Here is a 20,768-nt window from a genome sequence, read left to right as displayed (position 1 = left end):
GAAATTCTGTGGCCTCTACTTACGTCCAAACATACGAATCAGCCATCCACTCACGCTTCAACGTGCATATAGCTTCCCCGAGAGCCTAGGCACGTGATGTCAAAGCAAGCGCATTTTCTGACCTTGATGTCGTGCGCGGGCATCAAGAGCTAGGTATGGAATGAGGAAGGGTTATGTATATGAATAAGCAGGCTGTTGGATTTAAAAAACAGTGGTGCACAACAGTGGCGTATACTGGTTTAAGGGTCTGGGCTACCACTGACCCAATTATTACACAAAATATATTTTAAAATCCCTATAATAAAATTCCTTACCTATTTATATGTGAAATTACAGTTCGGCCGCTTGCGAAGTTTCTGTAGAAATGACTTTTCAATGGACATCAGTGCCCAGCTGGAAAAACGTTCTTGTGTATGACTGATCTACAGTAGGATTTTATTCTCTTCAACGCAGAAAATATTCTTTCTACCGATGCTGACGTAGCTGGTATTGTCACAATTAATGTTGCCAATTAAAGGACTTCAGGAATAACTTGGTTCAGCTGGTTTTCATATATGGCAGATAATATTTCATGGATAGGTTTGTTCGAAAAATCAAAGACTTCTGCTGAATATATTACACTTAATTCATTTTTCAAACGTACTTGATCAAAGTGACTGTTATAGGACTGAAATAATTTGTTCAGTGCCCCATTCGGGAAGTTTTCCCTATATGCAGAAAATTTTTGAGAATCTAGAAGATGTGTGAACTGAAGCTTTCCATAATCAGAAAATCTGTCAGTAATTTCCATGTGCATACGATCTAGTATGCTGTAGTACAGCTGCCTGTATTTCAATTCATCATCTCTTTTCTTCGCTTTAATGGTGGTTCCATTGTATTGTCTGAAGAATTTTCATTTTCCATATTACTCCATATGGACGGAAACCCACTACGTCTGAACTCGGATATAGTATTTTTTAACTTTGATACCTCTTGCAAGCAGTATGCTATGACTAGACTTTTTGTCTGAAGAATATTGTAGATCACATCTGTATGTGCGAACACTCTAGCGTAGACTTCAAGAAGAAATATATTCTGAAACTGTGTGGAAAAATACAAATATCCTTGAGCCTGCACAATTACATCATCATCCCTGTTTTCTTCAGACTCATTACAAATGATATTTTCAAAGAAAGCAGTCAATTGTTCTCTGTATTCCTTTACTGCATTTACAAGCCGAGATGTAAAATTCCATCTAGTTGGTGCTACTTTTGGGAGTTTCTTTTTCATAAATTCCTTGAGTTTTTCTGATCTTCTAGGAGATGATGAGAAAAATGCAGGATACATTTCTTGAACTTTTGTTTTTAAGCCATTAATATTTCCCGCCATAACTGAAGCACCGTCGTATGTCTGTGCAATTAACTTATTGACGACATTGTATTCTGCTATAACACCTTCCACATGCTGAAACAAAGCAGCAGCAGTTTTGCCCGAACTGACATTTGTGAATTCTATAAACCGTTCTTGAACATTGGTAGTACTGTCGACGTATCTTAAAACAGTGGACAGTTGACTCTGATTAGAGCAGTCACTTGTTTCATCAACAACAATGGCCACAAAAGGTGCTTCTTCTATTTCAGATTTTATGTTCTTTATCATAATCCCACTTATAGCAAATATTGAGTCATTCTGAATTGCGGGAGAAGTACCACGGAATACTGTTAAACTCTCAAGATGATTGGCCAGTAAATGGTCAAATTCACTTAAGGAACTTAAATATTCAATATAATTTCCTCTATTGTCTGATTTCACACTCTCATTATGACCCCGAAAAGCCAATTCTTGTTTTCCTAGAAAGCAGATTGCGTTAATAAGACGCAGTAAAATCTCCCGATTTTTTTCACAAGAGCATTGTGTTGGTTGATGTGTAGAGCTTTTTGCTTATCTAGCTGTAAATCAATTCTTGTCTTCCCAAAGTTTGCAAAGTTCATGCTACTATAAATATGAGCTTTTGATTTGTCGTGTTTTAGGACTGCCGTTCGAAGGGAGTTCATATTAGAAAACCCCTCTTTTGATCACACATTAGTTTCGCGGCTAAATAACAAACATGGCCAGCAAAATAGTTTAGACAGTTTAGAACTACCACACAAGCAATTCCACTTACCATATGATCTTGAAGTGAAATGGCGTGTGTACTCACGCTGTTTTTCTTTTACGTCCATGGACAAATTTAACTCAGGAGTTGGTCTTTCCATTTTCACAATTTCAACTTTCTCGTTGTATGTACGACGGTTAAAAGGCACTTTTAATAAACCTTCTATTACACAGTCATTTTCAACACAAACCTCTCCAGAAACTTGTTCTGCCATATTTTTCACAATATCACTTAATTGGGAAATTAAAAACTTAATAATTCACAATTAATGTAACTCTTAGACACTCGAACAAATCACAAATTTAAAATACTGCACTGCAAGAACACAATCACATTCATGAGCTAGCGTACTAAGCGTATTGTTGATTCGCGCCTGCGAAGAAACCGATCACGAGAGCGGCAACTCACCCGGCCTACACTGCACGATGGAAACAGAAGGGTGCGGGGGATGGGCAGTTGTGCGACAGGACAGCGTGAGCGGAACGGTCACAGGCTACCCCTCGTAGCAGCGGTTTCTCCAGTGATGCCGCCTTGACAACTTGTTTCTTTTCGAGAGCAGAGAGCGCATATAAATCTAACAATTACTTTAATTTTAATTACTGTGGTAAAACTAATACGGTAATACAAAATTATTACATTATGTTATATTATAAACTTTTTCTTTTGTAATTTCCTTGGGCTACCGCCGGTAGCTCCGGTAGTCCGCACAATACGCCCCTAGTACACAAACTTCAAACGGAACGTTAAATTTTATGTCCTTATTTTTATATAGCTTCTCCCTGTTTGATATTACGTATATTGTCTGAAAAAAGTACTAACACCAATTTCTTAATATTGCAGTTGTGTTTTAAAAGTTAATAACATAATAAAGAGTTAAGAAGGAATATTCACATACTTTCCATAGTAGTACAACTATACTGTACTAAGTGAATGAAACACATCATTCATAAAGAAAATTATATCCCAAAAAAAGAGATTGGGTATGACATGATAAGCTGGAATTTATATTGATATTTTAGCTATGTAAAAGTAATCAATAAACTAATCAAAACAATGCTATAGTACAAAGCAAAGTTACCTAGATATATATTTTAACTGTAACTAATATTACATAGCAAAACTCTTATCACAGTATGCTTTTAAGGTGATATTGGTGCACAAATTCCTATCATCACAATATTAAATTATTAATTTCTCTAAATATTTTGAAGCTATAGAGCTGACGTTTTTACAACGCATGGGCATATATATTTTGTTTATGATGTAACAGTAGCTGCTTTGTTTTATTCATTTCCTTACAAACATTTTCTATGCGAATATTTTCAAGATTTTCAATACACTATCTTCAGTAATACGTATTTACGATACCTGTATTAGATTTACGAAAACATCGCTCCAGTACCTGTAAGGCTACTAAATAAGCATATGTGAAAATTTCACTTTTCTATAAAAGAGTTGACAAAATATTCCTTTTTAATAAAAACAAACTTGTGAATAATGAGCATTAAAATTAAAACTTACATTCCTATAATGGACTTATACTTCTCAGATAAATCTAAAAATTAACATGGTACAGTTTTAATAAGTTCTCTTCCCTTTATCTATTGATTCAGTGCTGGTCATCCATGTATATAGCTCGACCAAGCGGTATATGATACCTCTTTCGTCTGTCTCCTTTCTGCTGTAAAGCGCTCAGGCTATCCTGAGCTCTAAAGTGCGCACTTGCGCCTATGGGCATCAATTGACATGACTGGCCTAGGCACTTGTGAACACTAGAAAAGGATTTGCTGTCTTATGATGTGAACTGTGGAGTTTCGTGCATTCAGTTTTGTTTCGTTATATTGCTGTTGCTTTTCAGTTTATGGAAGTGAAAGCGCAAAACTATGAATCGCTCTAGTGATTTGGTTTTATATTTGAAAACAATACCACACTCATAATTCAATATGGAAAAAAAATCCTGTGAAAGGTAAAAAGATCAACGCCGCATCTCAATATTGCGCCAAGTGTTGGCTATCAATCACGTAACTTTGATTCGCAGTGGTATGAGCATTATAAGTGGCTAACATCAAATTTTATGACCAGGAAAATACCGAGTGAACCAGTTAAATTGATAATGTGGAAGATCTAAAAAAAAAATAAAACAAAAACGAAGCGTTTTAGGAAAAATGTTTCGAATGAAAGTTCATTGACTTTAAAGAGTAAACAAAATTGCATTGTTATTTTGCATTTTTATTGCGTTTTCAAGTTCATTTGAAGGTTAATCTAATCTTTTAAAGCAAACCTATAGTTTGTATTATTGCTCGCACAAAGTAAACAACATTTGTAAAAGCCATTTTTAAATTTAGTACGTAGTTTCAAAGATATTTGGAAAATAATAATTCATGAATGGAATGGAATTTAACTAAGGGGTCACGGATGGCCCAGTACTGCGACCTATCGAGATTTATTGCGCTAACCCTCGATATGTAATGAGTTGCGTACCACAGATCTCCTACGCGTACCTTCCTAACCACATGGCTCCCATAACGACCGGTCCCTACAACCAACAGAATCCATATACCATTTCTGCTTCGGCAAATTCCCCCAAGGCCCCCCCCCCCTGTCGTTCCGTGGCGAAACTTCTCTCCCGAGTAGGTCCGCCTCGGGTGCCATTGCAGAAGCCATCCGACATCGCTAAACTACATTCCACGGAGGCCGGTTGAGAGAGTCAGAAGCTTCGGGAGGCCCCCAGTAGAGTGATCTGAAAAACCAAAAACGCGAGGAAAGAAAGTGGCGAAGATGAATGGGGTTCCAATCGCCTGATAAAGGGCAAATCGCAATATAGCGAACGTAGAAGCTCCGCCCACGACCCCTTCCACTTTTCCCCTACTAGCTCAACAGACACTCTACGTGATAGGCGAGTGTTGTGTCGAATGCACATGTCATGTGGATGGGGATAACTTGCCCTACTGGCGTTCGTTATATTGCGATTTATCCATCGAATTCATAAAAGTATTTCATACATTTCATAAGCATTTAAGCTTATATCATGAAAAAAAAAAAGATAGCATTCAAATAGAAATAACGAGAAAATTTAAGGGTGCTCTGCAATAACAAGGTATGCACACATACTTCGGTAGTATAGTCACCACACTTAATGTATCAAAATAACAAATTCAATAACGAGATTTTGACGAATAATACATGAAACTTATACATATAAACTATCAATAATACTAATTCAAATACGCCGATTTGCAAAAGTCTTTCTGTGTTAATGAAAACAATGTTACTTTTACATACTGCCAAACACCCACTTCTTACACATACCTTGTTATTGCACAGCACCCCTCAATTGATCGATGTACCAACAACTTCAGAAAAATGCAGGAGAGCATACGGAATGCTTGTGCGAATATTGAGAGAGAAGTAGTTTACGTACAGTTGTCAAAATAAAAAAAAAAGTGGCCGCACTCGTGAACAGCGAAAATTTCCTAAGTCCACTTCGGGTCACGGCGATGTTACACGATGCATGTCCTTGTAGAAGTAATCCGGAACTATGGGATTATTTCATTCATTCATTCATTCATTCATTCATTCATTCATTCATTCATTCATTCATTCATTCATTCATTCATTCATTTATTTTATTCCATAGATCTTACATGAGCAATGAAGCTTTAAGATGTGGAACATGTCAACATTTTACAATATTACAATTACAATTTTTACAAATTTTTATAGTTTTACAATTTAGTAATTTTCTACAATTTTTACAATTTTGTACAATTTTTTTACATTTTTTTTTACATTTTGGCGAGATGTAGTGAGATGAGATGAGGTCCGAGGATTCGCCAAAATATTACCCGGCATTTGCCTTTTCGGTGGGGGAAACCTCGGAAAAACCCAACCAGGTAATCAAATCAAAGGGGTTGATGCCAAGGACTCGCCATAGACCATCCGGCTTCAGTCCCACGGCTGGGGAAAACCTCTGCGTCTCGTATACCAGCGGTAGAGTGCTCGCTTAATGATTGAAAGATTGAGAGTTCGGGCCTTGTTCAAGTTTTCATTTTATTTTTTAATCGTTCTTTAGCGATATAAGTAATATTCAAATTATTACTTGTATTCTGTTACCGTTATTTCGCGTTATAAATAATATTCAAGTTACCATTAATATTCTGTTATCGTTCTTTCGCGATATAAATATTCTGAATTTATATAAGAAATTATTGTAATATAAATAACCATTTTTTCTTTGTAAAATAGGTAATTTTATTTAAATAATTAATTATATATTATATAATATCTTATATTAATTAAACAAACCTATATTTATCATTTATATTATGTTATCGTTCTTTAGTGATCCTGTATAAATAATATTGAAGATATTTGAATCGGTCATTGCAAAAAGGTAATGAGTCAACTTTTTTACGAAAATGAGTTATGCATTGAACATTGTGCTGTAGGGGTAGCCCGACCAGTCTATGTAAGAAGATCGTGAATATACTTTCAAACAGTGCTGAAATCGAAGCTCGAAATTTCCACTTCTTGCAGAAAGGTCATGAGTAGACTTCGTGGAATTGCCACGAGAATCGCAAGGTTTACTGTGCACGCGGTATAGACTGTATGAGAAGGGGGGCGTGCAACAGATGGAGTATGCCTCTGATGTAAACACTGAGCAGTATACTGCGGTTACAATAAAACCTGTACCCCGCATTCAAGAAATACGAGAATCATTGAAGTAGGAAATGTCTAAACATGTAAATACACGATTATTTTATAGTGAGATATATTAACTCTTAAATGTAACATACTCGCATCATCCTTGAATATGTGCATTGCAGTGAAGAGTTACGTACATTTTGAGCGACTGCAAAGTAACCTCCTCCGATGGTCACTTAAACAGTTTTTATTTCGGGAAAATGTACGTTCAACATCACACGATGTAATACGTACATATTTGAAGAACGTAAAATCACTACTTTTTAGTGCACCAACTTCAGATGTCTTGTCGTGTCCTGATAGTACATCATTTATAGTACGAAGTTGTGAATAGGCAGAATTTTTAGCAATAATGTTTCTCAACTTACATTTCATTTTTTCTGAAATTAGTGAACTGTTATTTTGGATAACGGTTTGTGATACTTTATGCACTATATTAAGGGCTTTTGAGAGTTGTAGTTTAGACGATTCTAACAGGGTGATGCTTTTGGACACGATTTTAAAATTAGAATCAATGAACAGAATATCTTTCAATAGCTGTTCAGAAAGCAATGATTTTACAGCTGCAACAGCGGAACTGTCTGTGCTATCCAACGCATCAATTACCTCCATTATTTTTCCGTAATGTTCTGCATAATAATGAACAGCATCCAACCACGTTCCCCAACGGGTCAAGACTGGCTGCGGGGGTAAGGGTATTCCAGGGGCAATTATTTGGAACAGCAACACTCTCATTGTAGTATGTTTGATTTAATTCTTGTCTGCACTGAGCAAATGTTAAGCTTTGACTATTCCAACCACAGTAATGCAAAAACAAGTGCTCACATAGGTATACATTAGATGTAGCTGCTCCATCTAGTTGGACCGGCCACAACTCTTAACATGAACTGCTTATACTACGAGACCGGGCGATCGTCCACCTCCTCTATACTACGTACTGTACATCGGCAACCTGATTGCATGCTGCGTGTGGCAATTCAACGAAGTCTAGTCATGAGTCTTTGACTCGTGACCTTTTTGCAATGACTGACTTTAAATCTGTAGTCTATATTCAAAATGTTAATTCGCAGAAATTAATACTGTTTCCTGTATCCTTTTCATTTCAACTTTAATACTCCTATTTGAAAGTAAGATTTTGTTGTGGAAAGATGTCAGAATCCGATTCTTCAAGTTTTACCAGCTAAAATACGCAGTTCCTATCTTGCAGTCTGTCAAGCGAGCTGCAATAGCAGGATTGATGGTTCACCGTAGAAAGCCCAAAAAATTGTATGCCAATATTAATAAAATTTCTGAACTTAGTCTGAAAGGGAATAATATTTGTGGATTGACCTTTGATTTTATGCAAAATTTGCTGCTGCCAAATATTCCTGTATAGAACATTTTTTTTTATTTGAGACAGTTATGTGTTTGGCATACATAATCAAAAAACTAATGTCTCACATTTTTATGTTTATCATGAAGAAGAAGCACACAAAAGTGAAAATGAAGTATGTTCATTTCCGTTTCATTACATCCAGAAGCATATTCCACAGACTATAACTGAGCTGCATCTATTGTCTGACAGGTGCGCCGGTCAAAATAAAAACAACACAATGATCCGCTTTTGTTTATTCACTGTAACAACAAAGTGATTCCAAATTATATAACGTTACCCTTTCCAATAAGAGGTCACAGCTTCCTACCAAACGACAGGGATTCTGGGACTGTAAAGAAACTGATAAAAAGTTATGATAGGATCTATCTACCTAAGGGATATGTTAAAAAGGTGTCATGTAATCTCTCAGTAGAAACCTTTGATGCTGTGCCTGTACTGGACTTTAAGCGATGTTGGTCTATTTATTACAAGAAGACTTTTCTCTCTGAATCAAGTATGGGAAAAATTCCCAAGGTACATAAAATGTCTTTGCAATATTGAACTGCAAATAATTAAGTCGGTGGAAGTGGTATGATTTGTAATAATTGTTGTGATAAGTGCGTTAGAATAATGTAATTTTCTAGTTAAAAATAAAAAAGATGTCTGTAGGAAGCAACTAAGGACTTCACAGCACATTTTTAGATTCATAAAACTTGCCAATTAAAGAACTGCTACTTCTGAATGGTTCATTCTCTATTTGTAGGCCTATTATTCGTTTATCTTCAAACTAAAGAAAAAACGTATTTTACAAACAATTTTAAATTAGTGTAACTCTGAAAATATTGAGAATAGGAACTATGATTATATTACATTTTTTTGTTCAAATTGTCTTCAGAAATAACCTCCGCAAAAGACGGTAAATCCTTGTGAATCACCCTGTATAATATGAAAACAGTAAGCATAATTGTTCATATTCATTGTATATTGGTGCATTAAACAACTGATGTAATTAAAACATTATTTGCTAAAAATATATTTAATTAATTGGTAAAATGTGATCGTTCGTTGCAAAAAGGTCATGAGTCATTGATTTTGAAAATGTGTTATATGCTAAACAAAAAAATTTAAATGAAAAATATATAATGCAATATTTTCGTCGATAACGCTTTAATCATTGACATTTGTATGAGAATTAAAAATTAGGTAGTTTATGTTGTAGGTAGTTTTTCTTTCTCCTGTAAAATTTCAGTTTCTTGACTCATGACCTTTTTGAAATGACAGATTCATTTTTACATTCTGTTATCGTTGTTAGCGATATAAATAATATTCAAGTTATCAATTATATTCTGTTATTGTTCTTTAGCGACATAAATAACATAAATTTTATATTAGGTTTGGAACAATGCAGTTGCATAACACTGGTGTTACTTTTTTCTTTTTACATTATTACATTATATTATCTTCAAACACAATAAAATGAAAAGGAGTAACGAGGAATTAAACCTGAGACGTTTACATCAAAATTCCGACGTTCTTCCGACTGAACTACGAGGGCACAAGTAAAGAAACATTTGCGGAAAAATTGGCCCAATTCCCCTCCAAGATTTTCTGATGATTTCTATAAGTTCGTCCAGGATGCGGGGGACAAAGGCTAATTGGGATTTCCCGGTATCTGATCGGGTCAAAAATTCTGATAGAACTAATATTTAACCCTTGCGGTGAATTTCGGTAAGTCCGGAGGGCCCAATTAGTCAAATCCACTCCCTTCACCGCCACGCTTGGGCCTCCTAGAATCTATTAAGATTCGAAAGAGACGGTGGTGTGCGGAAAGCAACGGGAAGTTAACGCATTATTTATCCTTCCCAAGAAAAACTGCAAACATAAGCAAAGGAAGCTTTTAACAGAAAAAGAAGCATCTTCTGCGACCTCTGGAAAAAGAACTAAGGAACAGACTAGTGAAGTGTTTAGTTCGGCACTGTATGGGGAAAAAACATGGACATTACGATGAAATGAAGAGAAACATATAGAAGCATTTGAAATGTGGATGTGGAGAAAAATGGAACGTGTGAAGTGAACAGACAGAATAAGAAATGCAGTTGTGTTGGAAAAAGTGGATGAAGAAAGTATGACGGTGAAACTGATTAGAAAGAGAAAAAGGAATTGGTTGGGTCACTGGTTGAGAAGAAACTGCTTACTGAGAATGCACTGGAAGGAATGGTGAACGGGAGAAGAGTTCGAGGCAGAAGAAGATATCAAATAATAGACGACATTAAGATATGTGGATCATGTGCGGAGACTAAGAGGAAGGCAGAAAATAGGAAAGATTGGAAAATGCTGGGTTTGCAGTGAAAGACCTGCCCATGGGCAGAACGCTTATGTATGTCCAGGATGCTTGGAATGTCGTGGCTGAGAATAGTAGTTATTTGAAAAGACTCTAGTCGATTTCATGCCCACTCGACTGCAAGAATACTGGGTAACTTTCGGTGCTGGACCCCGGACTCATTTCACCGGCATTATTACCTTCACCTCATTCAGACGCTAAATAACCAAGATGTTAATAAAGCGTTGTAAAAATAATCGAATGCAAGATGTGATCAGGATGTGGGAAAGATAGATTAAATATATTGAATCGTAGCTTTTTGTTCTGTTTTTTGAACGATTAATTGTTTGAATGTTCTAAGGCAGACGCCAGTAAGTTTCTTTTGTTTATGGCACGAAATATATTTTTGTTGAGAATAAAATCTTTTTTTCTTTCCATTTGCAGCCATAATGTCATAATAAGCAATGATAAAGGCATGGCATAATACATTCATGTACCTGATGTTACTTACTAAATTAATCATAAAAGGGAAAGGAGCAATTATGTATATTTTATATCTCTCTCTTAAAAACAAAACAAAAAAAATAACATAAAGAGCACGAGGTTGTATTCGAACGCAGGACCTCACGAATAAGAGGCCAAAACGCTACCATTACGCTATCAAGTAACACAAATAATACTTTAATTATAACTGTAGACATCAGGCAACGTGATACAACAACATGTAACGTCGCCTGTCTCCGAAATGTAACGAAGATACCCGAAGGGAACTTCGCTTCTGGAGAGCGGCCACTTTTCTTTTGACAACTGTACACATCAGTCTTTTCTTCAAAGAATTGGAAAGTGGATTGAAAATGTTTGAAAAAAAAAACTACCTAATTGAATAATACCTTATTTTTGTTTTTATAATAACAGTTTAGATACTTAAGAAATGTATGAATTTCTTTATGAATTCTACTTTTCAAGTGTACGTGAAACTATACACTAAATTAAAGTATGTCCCGAAAGAAAGGCACATATGATTATGTGCTCTTACCCCGAATATTTTGTTTAAACGTACCACCATAATCTAAAAAATAGTCTCCAAGTTTCATTGTAATTTCGTGCCGCTGTAGGTCAGGACAACGCAATGTTAGAGTGTTCTTCACAAGTATTTTGTCCACAGCTGATCGTACACCCTCACAGTGTGTAAATTCATTAGAATCATTTTATATGATTGCTTTCTATAAAACCTCCACAAATTTCCTTCTTAAAAATGGCATATTTCTTTCTGATACAGGAGGGGGACAAAATAGAAATACGACACGTCTGAAGTTTTGTGCACGATTTCTTAAAGTGCATCGAGTTGAGGTAATGCAAATATTTCCTATTAGTGATCAACCATTCTCGCAATACAATAGAAACTTTGGTCTAGTGAGATCTGCTACAAAGAAGAAAGTAGTCATTGGAGCAGCAAAACCATGGTTAAGAGCAATAGCAACGTGCAGAAATAATCCTAGGTAACCATGGATATTAATCTTGTTAAGTTATTAAGATCTGAGATGTAGCTCTAGCATCATAGTTCAGTAAGAACCCGCCGTTACCAAGCAACTTCGCCATAATGAAATACGTAATGCTCGATGAAACTATTGTGTTCGGAGACATAGTTACAGTGCCATGTGGATTTCTTTCAAGTATGTCATCAGAGAGAATGTGAGTAGGCTGCTGATGTCAAACCTAACACCGTTCACTTTCCAGTAATAAATCCAACTAAAATGAATAACACAATATTTATTCCCATAACTCGAAAAAGATATGTTAACTGGTTGGAATTTCTCCTTGACAAACCATACATTGTCTAAAATCCACATTGTGACACAAAGATGTGCAGACACATAAATAAAATTTGGAACTCTCTTATTGTATGTTTCGCTTACAACACTCTGCGAATGTGCAGTAAACAAGAGCCCATGTATATATGAGCCGTTCAGAGCAGAAGTGGTATAAGTCAAAATTGGGTAATGACGTTTAAAGTAAAAATTCTCTAAAATACAGCGCAAAGTGGCAATTGATATGTCCTTCGTGCTATCCACTAACTACTAATAGTTTAAATAAATTGAATATTAATTCCTACTTTGCGCTGTATTTTACAGAATGTTTACTTTAACCCTCATTACCCATTTTTTACTTATACCACTTCTGCTCTGAACAGCTCATATGCTACTTGTGGACAGTCATGCGAATTTTTTGCCTGCATAGCCTATAGGTGGACTCCCATCAAGACTCGCTCCAAATTTTAATTTCCTGTCTGACATAAATTTTGTAGTCCTACTATTTATTTGGGTACTTTTTAATCAAACTTTTAAATCCTTTACATTTCAGTTCAAAGAAAACTGTGCTACATAATTAAAAAATATTATTTAAAGAACCGGATATGGTATAGAATGCACAGGGGTGACAAATATAAATGTAAATAGATTTTGTACTATTGAATTTTGTACAGTTTTCACTAAAATATTCAAGTTTTCTAGCATTTTAAAAGTAATTTGTCAAAACATATAATACTATTTGAAAGAAATGCACATACTACACAATAATATTATTATATATACGTTAAAGTGTAGGCATATATTTGTCCAAATATAATGCAAGGGGCGTATAATATTAAAAATGACATACTTCAAACTATGAAGAACGCCAATGTCCTTTGCGTCCACAATAACTGATACCCAAATATCCTTATACAAATATCCTTAATGTAGTTTCTGTATATGTGCCTTTCTTCCGGAAATGGCCTCAATTGAAAAATGGTTTACACAAACGTTGTTTATTTTAGTACCAGGAATGAGAATAAAAACTATAGACTTCCCTTTAAAAATATATTGATCCTGAAATTACCTTGAAAATGTACTCCACATACTACATAAATTAGTAAAAATTTATTTCCCTTTTAAAAGTCAATCCACTTTTATGTAAAACATTTCGTTCTAAAGCGCTTTTTTTTTTTTTTTTTTTTTTTTTTTGTAGATATCTCGCATTATGAACTTAAATGGCCTACCCGAAATATCGTTAAGTTTATCTTCTGTTTAGAACAAACATTGATTAATATCGGTGTAAATCTTCTAGAAGATATCCTATAATAGAATGGAGTTTCAAACTCCCTCAAGCAAGCACCACGCGTTGTAATTACCACTTCACGTCTGTCAAAAACATTCTTCGTAGGCATATAGCATCAAGTTTATAAGAGGCATAAGACATATCCTCAATTAGGGACACTATCATCTTCTGGAGAAACACATGATCGAGCATTCACTATCAGGAGTAGCTCGATTCTAAACCGTCAAATAATAATGAAATAGTGAGTCGTAACAAACTATTTCCTGGTAGACTGATTCAAGTAATAAGCTTCGTCTGGCGTCTCGTGGGAACGATGAGAGTGATCACTCAGAAAATGAAGATAATAACCTATAAAAGCCGGAAAGGCTTGTAGAAGAAAAACTGTTCGCAGGGGAAAATGTGGAATCCACATCGGGCTTTAAAGTGACATCGAGTGGCATCCAAAATCTATTAATTGAATTTGTGTCAGTGGTGAAAGAAAAAGTGCAGAAAGAATGCGATTTCACTGAATTTGTTTCAGATAAAGCTAATGAAACACTAGGTGTGTCCTCTCATTCACATAGGAGTATTACATTTTGTTACTGTATGAATGATTCCGTGCAGGGGACGTTTAAGCCTTGGTTCTTCTGAACCGATGCATGCGAGGTGCGAGGCCCGCCTCGCACAAATCTGGACTACACGAAAGTTAGTGAGTGGTTTCTATAACTGCTAGGTGCGAGGTCTCCGTACCTCACAGTTATAGAAACCACTCACTATCTCTCGTATAATCCGGATTTGTGCGAGGCGGGCCTCGCACATCGCAACTCGCATGCGTCGGTTCAGAAAAAACGAAGGCTTTATAATATTCCCTAATGTGCGGTACCTGTATCAAAAAGATAAAAATTCCCAAAGCTTTGCTAGTTTTATCGTGAATGCATGGAAGATAGGAAAAAATAAATATAAGAAACTCATATGCAAACGAGTTATGATGCTTCAATAATGAACGAACGTTCTAATGGCGGTGTTCAATCAATGATTAAAGAATTTTCTTGCACTATGTTCATTCACTACTATGCTCGAAAATGTAACCTAGAACCATTTTATGGTTCCAAAACAATTAAGAACATGCAGCTCTTTACTTATAGTTTAACGTCTTTTCAAATCTTTTGAAAAACTCTTCCAGAAGATCTCAGCTCTAAAGAGAAGCGTGTTTCATGCTCCCTCAAGCAAGCACCACACGTTGTAATTACCACTGTAGAAAAACAGCAACTATAATTTCATATTTTCAGGAACTACAATCTGTCCTCTCTTATATTGCTGACAATGCTGAAAACTGGGATGGAAAATCTTATAATGACATTCTTGGTCTCATAAAACATTTACATGATTCAACCATCCTCTTTTTAGTGTATCCTTCTAGAAAACATTATCTCCACGGTTCATACGTGCAATGTGCTGCAGACAAATTGTTAATTAAGTATCAACGTTTGCAACCATGAAATGAAACTCACTGTTACAGAATATGTAAAAAATGTCTTGGAAATTAAGAAAATGTTGAGGAATGCATCAAAACTGAATGATCAGGCAGGATCAGTCATTTATGTCGCTAACAATGCTTGCTTTGGAAATAATATAGTAGCGACACAGATGTAGGCCTAATCTTGATTTGTAGATTTTAAGACTTTCATATTGTTGAATTACTCAGTGAAAAAGTTTCCCTGCTTAAAATCAACCTGTCCCTCACGTAACTTGAGTATATCGACAGAAAACGTACCAAAAATTTGACAGTGAACTCACAAATGTGTATTGTGATGAAACAAGACACTAGTCTGAGTTTGTTGATTTTTTTTCCGACAGTGGCCTGAAAGAAATCTGTCAATGACATTGAGGCTTATGATATTGATTGTCACTTTCCCTGTATCTACCGCATCATGTGGAAGGTGCGTAAGTGCGCTTGTAGCTTAATTTTCTTATTTTTTGACTTCATCTGGTTACAAATTATTTGATTTTCTGTTATTTATATATTTATTTGTATTGATATTGATATTATCATATTCTTTGGCCTCCATTTTTTATATTTATTTTTATTTTTGCGTCTTATTGTTATTCCAAAAGTGGTTATTTCGTTTTAAATTATTAGTGAAGGAATCTTTTTTGGGGATGTCCATTGTTGATTATGTCTCGTGAAATATTTCATTAATTTGATGTTACACCCTTTTTCAGGGAGGTCTTCAATTGGTTGCATACATCTTCAGTCTCATTAGTGAAATATGTTACTGGTCAGCGAGGGGGACAGGAACTGACCACCCTATCCCATTATGTCCTAGCTTAGTTGTCTCATGAGTGTTGTCTTATTGGTGTGACTTATGAGCTTTCAATCTGTCTTCGGAGAGTTGGCTAAACAATTATGTTACAAGGGTCTCAATAAGGAGATAAATTTGAATAATTTTGTTTTAAATTTTGCAAAAAAAGAACAAGAAATAGAACTTTTGGTAGTGTAATTTTATTTCGAAGTGTTGTTAGGTAGGTTTTTTTTTTCTCTTTTTCTGAAAGCATCATTATTTTGTCAATTTAATATTGTAAAATACAGTTTTTTAACAAACATCTTTTAAACTTATCCTCAGTATTCTTTATTCTCTTTTTATGTTTATATTAGTTGCTTTTCTTCAGTTTGATTTCAATTTACTTGTCGTTATTGTTCCGAGGGGCATTTTAATTTATTACTTTTAAAGTTTATTTCACAATTTTTCTTGTTTAATTATTTTTGTACCGGTATGTATCAGATTGTGATTGTATGTTTTTGACACTTCTGGATGGTGAAAGAGAAGACCTTAATCCTATCATAGTAAAATGTAAATAATAAATAACAGTGTTTTTATAGAAAGTGTGACACATTACTTGTCTCCGCCAGCCCCTCAAATATATATGATTGGCTCTCCAAATGTAAGGAGGTGGCTCCGGGCCTGGCAACGCCCCTGAATACTGGGATCTTATTTACTGTATACTCGTTGCTCCAGCCACGGGTATCGAACATAGGACCGCTTTCTAGGTAATGACGCATGCTGCCTCTGAGCCCGAGCGAAAAACTATAGAAATGCCGAGAGAATAAAAGTTTATGATTGTGTTTTCGTTGATAGGATCTCGTGGGAACCACCTCACCCCCGGAACACGTGCGGACGAGGAAAGTGGTTGTATCCAGACCATTCAATAGAGTGAGAAAGAGAGAGAGACTGAGCGAAGGAAACAAAATAAGGCATGCAATATTCATAAAGGAAGACATTTCGCTTATTAATTATTCAATGGCATTACAATTACTTCTCTGTGTATATAGGAACAGTTACTGCTGTATTGAAAGATAGGAACTAAAAGCAATTTTTCCGAGACAGAGTGCATACTTAGAATTAGTTTCCTGTTCTTAGAGGAAAGCGCCAAACTCCCTGAGACATTTATAAAATATTCTATACATTTTACATAAAGCGTTGCGTCTCTCTTTGTTCCAGGATGAAGTGAAATACTAGGAGCTCCTTGATCGTGATGTCGAATTTCTTGTGGCAATCACGTGGGAGGTTTTGGTGGTCAAGGCCACTCTACAGCAACACCTGACCTCTCATCTGGAAAGATATCAGAATCAGCCGCGGTCAAGCAAGGTCATGCCAGCTGCTAGGGTTCATACCCTACCGGATGAGTCAGCAACTTCCTCAGATCCCGAAGGTAACATGGAAACATTACTACAGATACGTAGATCAATACAGTCCCAAATTGAAAACCTATTTACATACATTGTACACAGTGGCGGCGACCGGAAACGGTCTGAACAGTTCAAAGATTTCGAGCTAATGTAGAAGTAACTGGAACTGTTGGAATTAACCTCCATATTAATTCACAGGCAGCGAAACTTATTGCGCGATGGGAGAGAGGCAGGTGATTTCAGATTGTGTTTTAGAGTCCCTCTATTGTGTACAATCGAAGGCGGCGTGGGTCGTAACCCGTTAAACTACTGTGTCTTAAGGTACGGTCACACGTCGCTACTTTTGCTGCGCAACTTTTGTACTGCAGCTGCAAAAGTTGCGTGTCGTGTTCACACGTGAACCAAAAGTAGCGCGCTGCACGCTACTTTTCGTGCTGCGCAACCCGAGTACTGCAAAATTTGCAACTGAAAGTTGCGAGTCTGTTCACACACAAGGCGCTACTTTTGCAGCCGCAGTCTTGCTGCAGATTTCCATCTGCGTGTTGACTTCTCAATATACATTTTGTGGTTATGTTCGCATTATTAAAAAACTCATTCGAAAGCTTACTTATCTATTATTTGCTTTTCTGTCCTAACTAGTATTCGGAAATTGGCATTATTTTTACTATAAAGCTTTTAAAAACGCCTATATACTTAAATGATAACCAACAGCATATTCACGTAATCAATGTTGGCAACCCTCCTGTTTGAAACTAGGCTATGGAAAATTAAAAAAATGAATTATATCGTCAGCAAATATTCTCAGACTGTGTTGTACATTTACTAACTGTTACAAATCATTTATTTTCATCACATCTCACATTAAAATATATCCAAACAATAAAAGTGTCATTGGTACATTTGGGTGGTAACACTGGTCGCAACCGCAGCAAAAGTTTCAACAAAACCGATATCAAAAATGCTGCGACTGCAACCCTGAGAACCCTGTTCACACGTCGCTACTTTTAAACTGCGCGCAGCTTGAAAAAGTAGCGGGCAGCAGGTTCGGCAGCCGCTACTTTTCGGGTTGCACCGTTGTTCACACGTCGCAGTACGAGAGTTGCGCAGTTTTTTGTACTGCAGCGCTGCAAAAGTAGCGACGTGTGACCGTACCTTTAGTTCCTAATACGTAGTCACCGCAGTCGTTTGCTGTTTACCTACTTCCTTTGTGTTGCAGTCGACGAGTACTTACATCATGGGCTTGAGATCACAGAATTTCGTATTAATTTTGAAAAGAATCTTTATAAAATATTATATTTTGCTTTTTATCGCTAATTAGTTCTAAGATAATCGCAATAATTTCGTGTAAATTGGGAAGGGATTTTATATAAAAAATTACCCTATATTACAAATTAGTAATAATAATAATAATAATAATAATAATAATAACAAAGTTTTCATGCATCAATTTATTCCACATATTAAAATTAAACATAACTTTATAACACTGAGAGAAAAAAAAAAACATTACTTGTATTATGTAACATCTGCTTTTTTATTTGTAGAAAAAGCAAAGCGGAAGTCACAATATTATATTCTTTCATTCTGCGCCTACGGTCACTATAAAATTATACTTTGAGGAAAACCTTTCTGCTTCAAAAGGTGCCTAAGAGACCCAGGCAAATTTCAACACAGCTGATATATGTAAATTTAGTATAATTCAACATGAGAGCTCATAATGTCTCAATCATGTCAGTTTTAACATTGGAAGTGTGGGATGATTTTTTAAAGACTATTTCTTTCGAAGTAAGGAATGCTAGATTACAATCAATACTTTTCATATCATTGAAGGAACTCATTGTGTCAACCCTTTCTGTGAGTACATTAACATTATCAACATTTATTTGCACAATATTTGCTGGTTGAATAATTCATTTAAATTTACAAACAATGAATATGAATCATGTAACTCGGAGTTTGCAATTTTCTGCATCATCAGTTTATTGACATGCTTGAATTATTTTTATATTTCAGTCTTTATGTACAAACTGAAATAGATTTATTAATTTACCTATCGACTCCCTTACATTACTACAGTATATTCATTCTACACTTAAGGTCATTATACGAAAATCTGTGGTCTCTACCTATCCCTCTCCACTGCTGATCATGACTACCCACGCGCAAGTAAACAAACCCGTAATGGTATCTACAAGGTGGAAGTGAAATAACCTTGCAGATTGAAAGAGACAATAAGGTACGCTGAAATGAATATATTACGTTTTGTGATTAATGCACGCTTCATTAGAAAAGTAAGTTCGAAGTTTCAGCAGTCCGGCAACATCGCCGGTAACACACACTTCTCGTGATACAGATGTAAGAGGTCAACGAACTCGATGTGTCCCACTAGATCAGCTGTTCTCTAGCTGTGTTGCAACCAACCCGCATCGTGAAGTGGCTTGAATTTAAAGGTTTTTTAATTGAATTTACATAAAAACCGTCCACAATATTGAAATACGCTAGAGGATAAATTATTCTTTATTAGTTTTTCCATCGATATGGACAAAAATCATGATCCTACTCGCAATAGTTACCGAAGAAGTGGTTGTTAAACATTTGAGAATTTTTTTCTAAAAAAAAAATCTATTAACTTTCTACCAATATGAAATGATAGTTTTTTGTTACATACAACATGAGCTATTCGCTCTGAAAATCTGCAAGGCTATTTCACTTCCACCCTGTATACCTGCTTCATCTGGCACTAAGTTTCGCTGCCTGTTAATTAGTAATTATATACCTGCAGTTTGTTTCGTAATTCGTAGTTATTTACTTAATAACAAAGGAAATACTATTGCATATATTTATTTGTAGCCTGCATTTAAACGTATAAATATTTATTTTATGGTCTTAAGCGGAGAAAGCAGTGATGAATTATTTAGGAGACGTTTGGATTGTATTTTTTGTATTTCTAATAACATATAGAGGTCACGACGTTTTAAAGTTGGTTCTATCTTTTTCGCCTGAAGACGAAACTACATTACAACTTCTGAAACGTTGTAATTTCTGTTTCCCTAAGAAAATATAATAATGTATATATGTGTGCTATACCTCAGTGGCCGAGTGGTTGGCACATCTCCCTTCCGCTGTAGCGATCTGGATTCTATCCCCGTCGTGGCCATGAAGAAATTTTGGATAAAGTGGATGCGAGAGGTTTTCTCGGGGTTTTCCCGTTTCCCCTTACCATTAGCATTTCATCATTACTCTATAATCACTCTTATTCTGCGAAGTCCCGGAACCAGGTCTCCAGAACAAAATGACTGGAAGTTGTACATATTTCGATTAATATAGACCAGTGTTTCTCAAACTTTTTTGAAGTGGGGACCACTTTTTTAAGTCAGAACAGTTTCGCGGACCATCTTACTCTTGTTTCCTTCGAAAGTAAATTTATCATTTTTGTAGCATATTTTAATACCAGTATACTTATATTTTAAAGTAGAATTAATTAATTAATTAT

At 35.6% G+C, this 20,768-nt stretch overlaps 1 protein-coding gene across 7 annotated transcripts in view; it reads left to right on the top strand.

The window, feature by feature from the left end:
- The window catches only part of LOC138707810 (serine/threonine-protein kinase NIM1), a 918,589-nt gene that overhangs the window by 823,955 nt on the left and 73,866 nt on the right, over positions 1-20,768 (top strand). For all 7 annotated transcript variants that reach the window (XM_069837750.1, XM_069837753.1, XM_069837752.1 and 4 more), the window contains one exon: positions 17,088-17,298. In XM_069837750.1, the coding sequence (XP_069693851.1) occupies positions 17,238-17,298 (61 nt within the window). In that variant the 5' untranslated portion in view covers positions 17,088-17,237. The remainder of the gene's footprint in view (positions 1-17,087; positions 17,299-20,768) is intronic.

The sequence above is a fragment of the Periplaneta americana genome, chromosome 10, assembly GCF_040183065.1.
Source record: "Periplaneta americana isolate PAMFEO1 chromosome 10, P.americana_PAMFEO1_priV1, whole genome shotgun sequence".
In the NCBI taxonomy this organism is placed as follows: domain Eukaryota; kingdom Metazoa; phylum Arthropoda; class Insecta; order Blattodea; family Blattidae; genus Periplaneta; species Periplaneta americana.
Note: the sequence above shows the minus strand (reverse complement) of the source record. Positions and strands in the feature narration are given on the sequence as shown.